The 13,576-nt window shown below is 45.6% G+C and overlaps 1 protein-coding gene across 1 annotated transcript; it reads right to left on the bottom strand.

Annotated features, from left to right (window-relative positions):
• Nucleotides 1-780: 780 nt before the first annotated feature.
• On the bottom strand, nt 781-1,551 carry LOC143891800 (uncharacterized). Its single transcript, XM_077396316.1, has one exon. It carries the CDS (start codon nt 1,549-1,551, stop codon nt 781-783), a length of 771 nt encoding a protein of 256 aa, XP_077252431.1.
• Nucleotides 1,552-13,576: the final 12,025 nt, after the last annotated feature.

Raw genomic sequence — 13,576 nt, 5'->3', positions numbered from 1 at the left:
GATGATATTTTCGGAGGTTCTTCGAATTCCAGGCGTGGGGTAGAGGTGTTCCCCAAGTGTTTCCAGCTTGTAACTCCCTGGGCGAATTACCTCTTTCACTCGGTACGGTCCCTCCCAGGTCAGGGAGAGTTTGCCTACCTTCTTCGGTTGGGAGATAGCTGCCTTCCTCAAGACTAGGTCCCCTGTTCGGAATTCTCTCTGATGTATCTTCAGGTCGTGATAGTTGGACACTTTCTGTTTGTAGGCCGCGACCCTGATTCGGGATTCTTCCCAGGCTTCTTCCAGCAGGTCAAGGTTTGCGCGGAGCCCATCTCCATTGAGCTGCTCGTTGAAGTTGGTGACTCTGGGAGACGGGACGCCAACGTCGACGGGTATTACGGCCTCCGTTCCAAAGGACAAGTTGAATGGCGATTCCCCCGTCGCGGTGTGCGGAGTGGTACGATACGCCCATATGACGTGATAAACCTCGTCTGCCCATCGGCCTGCCTTTTCGTCCAGCCTCTTTTTGATCCCCTGGAGTAGGATTCTGTTCGTTAGGTCTGCCCATTCGTCTGAGGGTGCGCCACAGAAGTGAATCTTTGTTCGATCTTCAGGTCAGAGCAGAATCTTCGAAGTTCCGCCAGTCGAACTGTTTGCCGTTGTCCCTTATCAAGACGCGGTATTCCGAATCTGCAAACGACTGACTTCCAGAAGAAGGTCTGCACGTTTTGCTCCGTGATCTGGGCTAGAGGTTCAGCCTCCACTCACTTGGTAAAATAGTCAATGGCCACCACGACGAACTCACGTCTTCCGGAGGCTGGGGGAAAAGGGCCCAAGATGTCCATCACCCATACTGCGAAAGGAAGTGGGAAGTGGACTGATGATCGGGGCCATGGATACAGCCGGTTGATGGATGGTGGGAGAGAACTTTTGGTATCTCTCGCACATTTTAACCAAGTCTAGAGCGTCTTGCCTCAAGGTTGGCCAGTACAGGCCTCTCAGCAGTACTTTGATGGCCAAGGCCTTGCCCCCCAGGTGTTCTAAGCAAATCCCTTCGTGCGTCTCTTGCAGAGTGTATGCGGCGTTGCTTGGCCGGATGTATTTTTGGTACGGAAGGGTGTACGACCTTTTGTACAGACTCTCACCATCCAAGGAGAACCAGGCTGCTCTCTGTATCACTTTGCGGGCTTCCTTCTTTGCTTCGGGAAGCTTCCCGCTACGCAGGTTCTCAATGATCTCGTCCATCCAGCACGGATCGTGCTCGACCTGCATTACTTCTACGACCTCATTTTCGATACTGGATTTCTTCAGAAATTCCATACATATACTCCCAAGAGTGGTGTAACTGGATGCGGCCAGCTTAGACAGCACATCCGCTTTTGCATTTTCCATTCTAGGGATTCTGATGACCTTGAAGTTTTTGAACTTGCCGGCCAACCGGCGGACCTTGGAGAGATACTTAATCATGCGCTCGTCACGGGCCTCATAGACTCCTTGGATCTGGTTTGCGACCAGCTGGGAGTAGCAATACGCCTTCAGCCTTCGGGCACTGGTCTGGGCTGCTAGGTTCATTCCGGCGATGAGAGCCTCATATTCTGCCTCATTATTGGATGCGCGGAATCCGAACCTTAGTGCGTAATCCAGAACAAAATTGTCTGTCCCAGTGAGAATCAAACCAGCTCCACAACCAGGATTGTTTGAAGATCCGTTTACATATACTTCCCAGAGCGGTTCGTTGGATTACGGATTCTGTTCTGCCGGTATGGGGATGATTTCTGTTCTTACTAGTTCATTCTCAGCTTCTGTTCGTTCCCCTGTTGTAGTTACCTTCTCTACAATCGGGTTCTGGGCAGCCTCAGATTCGATGCTTTGCTGGTGGATGGTGTACTCGGCCACGAAGTCTGCCAGCACTTGAGCTTTTATCGCTGGCCTTGGCAGGTACTGGATATCAAATTCGCTCAGCTCCACGGCCCATTTCACAAGTCGCCCTAAGGTGTCTGGTTTGTGGAGAACCTGTCTGAGCGGCTGATCAGTCAGGACCTTTATTGCGTGGGCTTGAAAATACGGCTTCAATTTTCTGGCCGCCATGATCAGGGCGTATGCCAATTTCTCAACCCGCTGGTACTTGATTTCAGCGTCGTGTAGGACCTTGCTGACATAGTAGATCGATTTCTGCTGGTTGTGCTCTTCTCAGATTAGCACAGCTGCCAGTGCCAGGGGGCTTACGGATAAGTGCAAAAGCAACTCCCCCCCGGCTCTGGCTTTGTCAACAGCGGTGGAGAAGACAAATACTGTTTTAACTCTTCGAATGCGACTTGAGACTCCTGTGTCTAGGTGTGGACCCCGATCCGAGGACGGCGGCGAGGGAACGGGTCCCTAACACCATCTGGATCATCCACGTGTGTGGAGAGCTCTACCAAGGAACTCTCAAAACGGATGCCACCCTCATAGCATAGCACGAGTGGCGATATAAAAAGAAAGAGATATGTCTCGATCCGGAGCCAAGGCTCGAAACCAAGACATACCTGAAATAAACTCAGAGTCACCATCCATGGATATGCCATGGAACCCTAAAATCAAATCCTCTGTGCAATGGATAACCAGAAATATATATGGGTTCGTGCCTGGTTACGAATGGGGAAGGTCTGAGAGCACCCCCAATTCGTCCAAGTGCAAGCACTTGGTCTCTTATGCCATTTTTATTAACCTCAAAGAAGTTTGGGTAAAAATCATGTGAAATGGGAACAATCCTCAGGAGTCGTCTACCTAAGCATGCATTTCCTGAAGATAAAAATAATAAACACACATAAAATAAAATGAAAGATGTGTCACCTAGGCATAGCTAGGTTATGAGTGACATGCCTAAAAGGTGTCTAAGTTCTGATGTGCAAACACATGCAAGCTATAGCTAAAGGTATAGGATCAGTACAAGAAAGTAAGAAAACACATCAAAACATACGATGACTACACAACAAATCCTAAGACTCTAAATTATTAGCCCGAGTCCTCGGATGGTCTGGTATTCATCCAAAGAAGCCTACGTATCCCCGCCTCCACGAGAATCAAGGCAACGTAGTTCTTCGCGCCTATTCTAAGCTAGGATGCCTAAGACACCTAGCTCTCTATCCTAGACTCGATCTAAAAGACCGGATTAATTATTAAAGTTTCTTGTACGATTATTTAAATTCCAGTGAATTGTGGATTTTAGGACACCCTATATGCCATAACTAAATGCAGATTAGCCCTAAGCTAATGCAGGTGGTTCCTACAACCTATGTGTAACTAGGCTGTATTTCCTAAGGAAAACCAAAGGTGGACTAGCGTATCCTATTCTAGTCATCACTCGGCGATGTGGATCGCCGACTGACCGGACGGAGGCGCTCCTATAACTCTAGGACAGACCCCTAACTCTAAAACAATCACCAACAAGCACACAACAAAACAAAGATCAAAACCTAACTCTAAACTCTCTATCTAGGACAAAGTCCTAACTCTAAAGGAAGAGCTTTTCGAAATCAAATGCTGTTTATTCAAAAAGGTTTAAAACGCTATTTACAAAAGTTTGGCTGGACTTGGGATATAAATCCCAAGCTGCACTACGTACCTCGGAAGAGGATCAAGCCAACGTAGTTTGAAACGAACTCTCCTAATTATTGTTTCTAAAACACTCAACACTTTTGGCTTTTTGATATTTTTTTAATGTTTTTGATGTTTTTAAAGTTTTTCCAATGTTTTTGAGTTTCAAATTTCTAATGTTTTTGGGTTTTAAAGCTTTTCAAATGTTTTTGGATTTCGAATTTCTAATGTTTTTTAGATTTTTAATTTCTGATTTCACCCTTTTGGTCAAAGACCTAAGGGAACACACAAAGCAAAACCCTAGATCTAAACCCTAGGGCAAACAGGGGAAACCCCTAAACCAGGCAAGCTAACTATCAAAGATGACAAAAGGATCTAAGACCCAGAAGGTAAAGCTCCAATGAGACTGGGTAAGTCTCCAACAAACAAGAGTAACGACAACACTAAGGAGAAGCTCCTAAAAACAACTAAAGGGATGGGGAAATGAGTCAAAGACTCTCTAATACTGCTATCAAAGGACGAGCGAGTCAAAGACTCTCTAAAAGAAAAGGAATATGAGTCAAAGACTCTGACAACCAACTAAAAGGATAAATGAGTCAAGGACTCTCTAAAAGAAATAGAAACACGAGTCAAAGACTCCACTAATACCAACTAAAGAATAGATGAGTCAAAGACTCTCTAAAAGAAAAAGAAACACGAGTCAAAGACTCCACTAATACCAACTAAAGGATCGATGAGTCAAAGACTCTCTAAAAGAAAAGGAAACACGAGTCAAAGACTCTACTAACACCAACTAAAGGATAAATGAGTCAGAGACTCCCTACAAGAAAAGGAACATGAGTCAAAGACTCCACTAACACCAACTAAAAGATAAATGAGTCAAAGACTCTCTAGAAAAACCAATAAGAGAAAGATTGAGTCAAAAACTCTTTAATAACAATACCTGAAAGACAAATGAGTCAAATACTCTCCTACAACACCACCGAAAAGGCAAATGAGTCAAAGACTCTCCTATAACATCACCTAAAAGGCGAATGAGTCAAAGACTCTCTACTAACACTATCTAAAGGATGAATGAGTCAAAGACTCTCTAATCAAGGGCTGACTCCTATGCGAATGGACTATCGAATAAGGAGAAGCTCACAAGCAAAAGGAAAAAAAAAGAGACCTTGTGTATATTTGGCAAAGGTAAAACACCCAGCCGGGCCGGACAGCTACCTAGCCCTAGGGTGCAACAAATGTGCAACCCAATACCCATAAGGGTAGGGGTATGAAGCCAAGCCGAGTAGGGTGTTCTCCCAAAACCAAACGACGCACAAAGAGGAGGTTTAGCAAGAGAATGAGACCGGGCGGGTCTTCCAAACACACACAAAGATGGGCTCTAAGCAACCTTATCATTGCCCTCAAGGGGTAAGCAAGGCTAAGACAACTAATTGACCAAATTGGTCTCTAATTAACAGAGGCACAAATTGAGGTGCAACCTCAGAGAAGATTCTACAAATGAGGCCAAGCAGGCCTTCTAAAGGCTAATTACTTATAAAGCCAAGACAGATGACTCCCTAATAACATCAATAAAGATCAAATGAGTCAAAGACTCCCCCGATAACATCACCACACAAACGAATGATTCAAAGGCTCTCTAAATGAGGCAAGGCATGCCTCCTATGGATACACCATTTATCAAAATCAAAGCAACCTCCTTGAGGTTAAGCTAAAAAAGATAAACAATAATAATAGCAATTATAACATGATAAACAACATTAATTATCCCAGACCAGCCGCTGGGTAGCCTAATGAAGTAAAATAATTCCAAACACTTCAAAGCCAACCACAAACCCCAATACGGGGACTCCAATGAAATCAGATGATGCCAAAGTAATCATCTGATTTCCTACACATATAATATTTCTACAAACCGCCTTGAAATCAGACGATATTCGTGTCAAGGACATCGAATAGTGCAAATCATCTGATTTCCTTCTTCAATTAAACAATTTATTTAAAATAAAAAGAAATGAGTATGATAAGCTTTGAGATAATCTCACCTGAACACCATTTATTACCGTATTCAAACCCTAACTCAAAACTTAGTACAAGAGAAGAATATCAAAATTTTTAACAGATTATACAAATGCATGCAATGATATTTCTGATTTTTATAAATTTTGGTACATAACAGGGGGCATCAACTTGTGCAGATTCAAGATCCTTGAAACTTTAGGAATAACCCTAAGCTTCTAAGTGCGACATACAATTCATTAACCAAAGACAAGTAAATGTAACAATAACGATCACATTTGATGGCTTCAATCAAGCGAGGATTGGAATATACTCATGTCAGGGAAAAGTAAGAATGAATTTGTACAGAGTACTCCGATTTCCATTCATACTACTTCGCTTTGATAACAACCCTCAATCAACTGGAAGAAACACTTACACAAGAAAAACAAGCTTCGTCTAATTCTCTTTTGCAAAACAACAAAGGCAGGAGGCACGAAATCATGAAATTCTTATGGGCACCACAACATTGAACATAAACTTTCTAGTCTTAAATCAACACTCAAGAGAATTACACTTTTTAAGCCATGAAATGATTACCCAAACACCAGAGAGAACTATAACCATACCTCATTTAGTGACCATTAAAGAGAAATTACCAGCAGATTTCATGATTAATATATTCAAATCTTGAAAATATAACTATGAACTCTTCACAGAAGACACAACCATACGCTTCGGAGTGAATTTTCGGGAGAAGAAATCAGCACAAGAAATCAAACAGATACATTCAATTCAAGACAATAACATAGAAATTTATCCGAACAATTGTAAAAAATAAAAATTAAAAAAAAACTATTGAGCTTGAAAATGCAGAAGTGAGGGCTGAGAATAACTAGATCTGCTGCGAAATGATAAGATCTTTTCGTCTTTTTAGCCTTTCCTCAAAACTCCCGATCAATCAAATCTCAAATTCAAACAACTTGACCAAATTCCAATAAAATCATCGGATCTGCCGACTATTTATGAAGAAAACACGGCTAGATCTGGATCCTAAATGATCGGATCTAAAGAATTTTCAAATTAGGGTTTCAAAGTTAATTAACAGATCTAAAGCTTGCTAGCTTGCAATAAGCTTTGATGCGAAGAAATAACAAGAATTAGTGAAAATCAATAAGAAGAAGATGATGATGCTAATATCCACATGAAGATGATCAGAAAATGGCTAGAATTAGAGCAGCAATGGCTAGATCTAGGGTTTCACAACTCAAATCTAGGGTTTCAAATTTAGAAAAAGGGGAAAATAGATAGATCGGGGTTGGATCGGATCTCAGGCGAGATCAAATGAGGAATTTGATTTCTCTTGATTCAGATCTACTCTCTCTCCCTTAATCTCTCTCAGATCTTTCAACTAAGCTTTTAAACAAGAACAAAAACAGAACAAAATCACCTAGTAGAATAAGAAATAGCTGACCTGAGAAAAAGAAATTCCACCGGAAATAATCGGAGAACCACCGGAATATGACCGGAGCTTTGGGGGAAGATGATCGGAGAAGAAAACCTCCCTTCTCCAATTTCTATATCTCTCCCTCTTCCTCTGCCTTTTTCTCTCTCTCTGCAAGAAACGAAATGATGGGAGATCGTCAGATCTGGTTTGGGGTTTGGGAATAGAGAAGAAGAGGGTCTGAGATGGGATAGGGTTCTAGCATTGGGGTTCGGTGAAGGGGTTTGGGAATATATCTCCGGCGGAACCGCCGGAGAAGATGATCGGAGTTAGGGTTTAAGGTGGGAAAATGGTAGGGATAGGAGATCAGATCTGATTTTTTAGTGGGATGAGAATGAGGATGATAGAGATGAGGAGGATACGGTAGCAGGAGTAGGGCCGGATCTATGGCCGGAGTTAATGGGGTCGGGCGCTCCTCCTCCTTTCCTTCTCTCAAACCCCATCTCTGTATTCTATTTCCTCTCTTCTTCTTCTTTTTTTAACGAACCCATGGGACCTTATAAGCTGCTCGATCATCTCTTTTATAGAGATGATAAATTTGCCCCTCTTTATTTCTAGAGACAACCCCCCTCTTCAATACAACACCCCCCTTTTGCATAATAAAGATCACTAAATTCTTTGCCCTGACTTTTGTACAATAAGCACCCACCTTGGATAACCCACACCCCTTTTCTGCTTACTAAAACATTAATACATTATTTTATTTTTTTACTCTAAGCAGGCATCAGTTAGATAATGCACTCTCCTTCTTGACTAATTCAGCTCCCTTCTGGGTTCACACCACGCTCACTATCTTGGTTTGTTGGCTAGGCGAACACGCTCAGATCTCGACGAAATTTTTCAGGGACTTATGGGAGACCCTAAGCTACCCCAGGGTTTAATTTGGGACCCCAGCTCACTAATTTGACGAAGCTTCGCACAAACAACTCGAACTTGGGTCTGGTCAAAATAGGGTGTCTACACCAGGGTGCTGTTTTAATTCCTTTGACAGTGTTGAAGAAAGGCAGGCATCTCTCTGCGGACTTTGAGATGAAGCGCCCCAGTGCAGCTACTAGGGGTGGACATGGTTCAGTTCGGTTCGGTTTTGGGCTAAACCCAGAACCGAACCATATATAATCGGTTCCCTGAAATTGGAACCAGAACCGAACCATATATGTATGGAACCGAACCGAACCAGAACCATATATAATCGGTTCGGTTCGGTTCGGTTCTGGGTTTACCCAACCTTCACCAATGCCCTGTAACCCCTGTTTAGTGTTTATATATGAATAATGAATTACACTTGGTTATTCTGTTCAACATGGGACCGAACCCAACACTTGGTTATTCTGTTCAACATGAATTACACTCGGTCCGGTTCCAATTACACTTGGTAATTGGAAGATCCTAACTGTCAATCAATGGAATCTCACTTGAAGCTTTAGATCGGATAGCAACGATCATTTGGTTAGCAGTCCTAGGAAAATCATTTCCATAGAATGATCCTAAACCTCCAATCTATAGAGGTGATACAAGAGTTAGGTTCATTCTATAGAAATGATTTCCGGGGCACAACCAATTTATGTTGTGTCCCAACAAATGAACGGTTTGGATATTCCTATGAAGTGGGCCGTACAGTACTTTTTTGAAAAATACTGGATTTTAGGGCCACACCCCACACCCTATAAAATCTCGTGGAAATGATATTTCCATCCCCTGCATGAATTAAAACTTATAAGGGGGTGAATTAAAATGGGCGTGGGGTGATTTTATCAAATGAGGAGGTATGGAACTTAAGGACTTAAGGTGAGGGTCGGTTCTCGGTTCGGTTTTCGGTTCCGGAATCCCAAACCCAGAACCGAACCGAATTTGCACCGGTTCCTGGATTTCCGAACCAGAACCGAACCATATAGAAATGGAACCGAACCGAACCGAACCATATGTGCCGGTTCGGTTCGGTTCCTCGGTTCGAACCAGAACCATGTCCACCCCTAGCGGCTACCATCCCAGTTAGCCGCTGTACTTCTCTAATGGTCTTTGGTGGAGTGAGCTCCACCACGGCTTTGATCTTTTCCGGATTGGCCTCTATCCCTCTTTAGCTGACCATGAATCCTAAGAATTTTCCCGAACTGACACCGAAGGTGCACTTGGTGGGGTTGAGCTTCATGTTATGCTCCCTTAGGACTTGGTGTCTCTTTCAGGTCGGAGACATGATCTTGTGCACTTTGGCTTTTGACCAGCATGTCATCCACATAGACTTCCATGTTACGGCCGATCTGTTTCTCGAAGAGCTTGTTCACAAGCCTCTGATATGTGGCCCCGGCAGTTTTTAGGTCGAAAGGCATGACACGGTAACAATACGTCCCCTGATTTGTTATGAAGGAAGTCTTTGGTATATCTATTTCATACATTCTGATTTGGTTGTACCCGGAGAAGGCGTCCATGAAGCTCAGTAGTTCGTGACCTGCGGTGGCATCAATGAGCTGGTCGATTTTTGGGAGCGGGTAGCTGTCCTTGGGGCAAGCCTTGTTCAGACCGGTGAAATCAACGCAGGTCCTCCACTTCCCATTGGCTTTCTTTACTAGGACCACGTTCGCCAGCCAGTCCGGATACTGGATTTCTTGAATGAAGTCAGTCCTCAAGAGCCTCTCCACTTCTTCCTTGATCGCATGCCGCCTTTCCAGGGCAAAATGTCTCATTTTTTGTTTCAATGGTCTACAAGTGGGATCAACACCGAGTCGGTGCGTTCTGACCTCCGGATCTATGCTGGGCATGTCTGCGGGAGCCCATGCGAAGACGTCTGCATTGTCTTGAAGAAACCGGGTGAGGTTCTGTCGGGTGCTACTGTCCAGAGAGGAGCCGATTTGGATGACCTTCTCGATATCGCCTTCGCACAGAGGGATGGAGATGAGGTCTTCGGCGGGCTGATTCACCTGGGCTTCGTCTCTCAGGTCAAGTAGCTCAATCGGCAGCGATTCTGAGGCGTTGTTGCCTTTGAGTGCCATGGCATAGCACTCCCTGGACTGTGGTTGATCTCCTTTGACTTCTCCCACGCCGTTAGGTGTTATAAACTTCATTTTCTGGTGATATGCTGAGGCAAAGGCGCGGATGAGGTTCTGGTCGGGTCGTCCGAAGATAGCGTTATAGACCGAGGTGGCCCTCACTACCAGGAAGTTGACCATCGCGAGGCTTGACAGGGCGGCTCCCCGACGAGGACTAGGAGTTCAATCTGTCCTTCTACTTTCACGATCTCTCCCGAGAAACCGAACAAGTCGGAGTTTGCTGGCCTCAAGCGGTCGTCTCCTATCATCATTTGCTTAAAAGCATGATAGTACAGGATATCGGCCGAACTCCCGTTGTCGAAAAGATTTTCTTCAACTCCCAGTTCGCGACGAGCATGGTTAGGACCAGTGCGTCGTCGTGAGGTAGTATCAAGTTGTCGAGATCCGCATCTGAGAAGGTGATCTCGTTCTCCGTCTTCATCTTTTTGTTGCATGTGTGCACGTCATTGACTCGGCGTGCATAGGCTTTTCGAGCAGCAGATGATGTGCCCCCAGCGGCCGGTCCGCCCATAATTGTACTGATGACCCCCTTAGGCTGAGATCGGTGCATCTTCGACTGTGAGTTAATGGTGGAGGAGATTGATTCCGCGCAGGAGGCGGCTGTGACCGCCGAGGGCTCTGGCCCTGAAGGCTCTTCTACCTAAGCTCTTTTCTGCGGCCGTCATCTTTGACATATTTTTCAAGTATCCCCGACTAATCAGCAGCTCGATTTCTTCCTTGAGCTGTCAGCACTCGTCTGTGTAATGCCCATGGTCCCTGTGGAACCGACAGTACTTCGACTTGTCTCTCTTGTTTCCTTTGGAGATCATCCTGGTCGGCCATCTTACAAACTCTTCTCCTCTGATCGCGGCCAGTATGTGTCTTCGGGAGGTGTTGAGAGGAGTATAGTTCTCTTCCCTCCTCTGGGAGGACCTTTCTCTTCTAGAGGCCTTATCATCCCTACGCTGCTTGGTAGGGTTCTTTTCTTCATAAGTCCTCCTCCGGTTTGAATCTAAGGCAGCCAGAGTTTCCTCCACGGCTATGAACTCCTCGGCTCCAGCCATCAGATCTGCCAGTGAGTGCGGGTTTTGGCGAGCTACTGATCAGTGAAAATCATTGGATTTGGCGCCCGCGAGGAGTGCATTCATGGCGGCCGAAGGATCCAAATTTGGCACTTGGAGGGCCTCCCTGTTGAAACGGCTAACGAATATTTTTCAGAGGTTCATTATCCTCTTGCCGCAAGGCCATTAGGGATGCTGTTGTTTTCCTTGGCCTCCGGTTGCTCATGAAATGGCGGACCAGATCGTCCCCAAAGTCCTCAAAGTTGCTGATGGAGTTCGGCTTTATCCTTGAGTACCAATCTCGTGCCGCACCTGTTAGGGTCGTCGGGAATGCTCTGCAGAGGAACCCGTCCGAGGCGCCGTGGAGGAGCATCATAGTCTTGAACGTCTCCAGGTGGTCTACAGGGTCGGTGGTTTCGTCATATTGCGGAACGGTCGGCATTTTGAACCCTCTAGGCGCTGACGCGTTCATAACATTGTCGGTGAACGGCGGTGTGCTTGAGAACGTCTTTGCAGCAGGCCGGCCTTGATCCTTTGTCAGCTCTTCTATACGGTGGTCTATCTATTCTATCCTCCGTAGCATTGGATCAGCCCTCTGGTCTGCTCGGCCAACTGATTTGTTTTTCTCAACAGAGGGACTCGCTGCGGAGCCGGAGTGACTCTCCGAGCTTTTTCGACGATATCTGGGCCTCTCTCGCGGTGCACGGTCGTCCTGAGCTCGGTGCCTTTGCATTGAGCGAGAACGTGACCTGAGACGATAGTGAGGTTCCGCATGGGTATGCTTGGTCTTGGAATGATGAACTCTCCTCGTAGAGTGGTGGGTCCGGTCTCTACTAGGATGTGACGGCTCCCCCTTGTGGGCACTCGACCTTTCTTGTACAGGTCGCGGAGCTTCTGGGGGATGCTGGGGAGGCGCTTGGATTAGATTTTGGTATTGACCAACAAGAGTAGTCATCTGTTGAAAGAGGACTTGGAATTGTTCGGGAGTAGGAGTAGGGTTCAGGTGTTCCGAATGGGCCGGGCTCTGTTCCGCTATTGCTGAAGGAGCCACTATCTGTGAGGCCACTCGTTCGCTCCGAGTCCTGCAAGGTGCTTCAGCTCGGGCCATCCGAGCAGCTGGTACACGGGCACTCCTCCGTCCTGCCATTTTACAAAGGGGATTTGAACAGCTTTTAGTTCAGGGTCCCACGGATGGCGCCAATCTGTTAGGCCTAAAATCGGTAACAGATACGGCAGAGACGAAAGAGCTGAGCTGGCGGGCCCAAGTGACTGAGCTGAAGGAATGAAGCCCTGTACGAGAGCGCACGAGGTCAGAAGACCAACCTGAAGTCGTATTCCGGACGGGCCCTTCGACACTCAAGTCAGTATGAGCAAGAGTGTAGAGCCAAAACCTTCAAGAGTGGTAGTTTAGAAGTTCCCCCTTTGCTTTGAGCCTTGAGAGGTCTTTTATAGAGGGAGGCCTGGGGTGGTTGGATTACCTACCCCAGGATAGGTGTTGGCCCTTTTGTGGGTTTAAGTTTACCTACTCTCAAGTAATTACCGGATTACCCTTGGGCAAGTGCCGAATTCGTGGTGGGCCCTTTAAGGGCCACGTGTCGACAGCCAATTGGTCGTTGCTTTTCATACCCCATCAGGTACCTTACCAATAGGCCAAAAGCTCTACAGCTGATGGAACACGTTATGCAAGGCCCTTTAAACATGTCCCATAAAAGGTTGGGTCCCATTAGTTTCATACCTAGGCAGGCCTCCATTTAGGACCATAACATTCCACCACGCTTCCACATCGGCCGTCCTCGGCGGCTCACTCTATGGCAGCTTTCACTCTACCCTTTGTTTCTTTTTTTTCCAGGTAGCCCTTTCCGTAGGTTATCCCTCACCAGCCTACTGTAGGACAACTTCACTCTGGCAGCTTTCACTCGACTTATTTTAACGTAGCCCTTTTCAGGTAATCCTCTCCATAGGTCGCCCCTTCACTCGAACACGGGAGGTGGTGGCTACTCCAATACCAAATGTTAGGTACCTTACCCATACACCAAAAGCCCTAGAGCTGATGAAATGCGTTAGGCAATGCCCTTTAAACGTGTCCCATACAAGGCTGGGTCCCACCCAATCCTTACCTAGGTAGCTCCCCACTCAGGACCGTAACAATTTCTCATCTCAATTTTGCAGGAAAAAACAGCCACTTCATATGAATTAAATGAATAAGACAATCTACTACAAGGCGGCTGTTGTCTCCCGCAGAAGTGAGCCATGAAATAGCTTTCTGCGAAATTGACAAACAAATCCCACATAATATTACCCAAGTATAATTAATTAAGAAAGAATTTTATAATTTAATATGGGAAATGATTTTTGCACTCCATTCTTTTGATATGTCGCCAAAGCAACATATCGTTTTGTCTTTAAATAGCCCTGTCAAAGCTTTTTGGGAACTGTAA

The sequence above is a fragment of the Tasmannia lanceolata genome, unplaced genomic scaffold (assembly GCF_043159265.1).
Source record: "Tasmannia lanceolata isolate RefF3 unplaced genomic scaffold, GAP_Taslan_0.1 ptg000015l, whole genome shotgun sequence".
NCBI classification, from domain to species: domain Eukaryota; kingdom Viridiplantae; phylum Streptophyta; class Magnoliopsida; order Canellales; family Winteraceae; genus Tasmannia; species Tasmannia lanceolata.
Note: the sequence above shows the minus strand (reverse complement) of the source record. Positions and strands in the feature narration are given on the sequence as shown.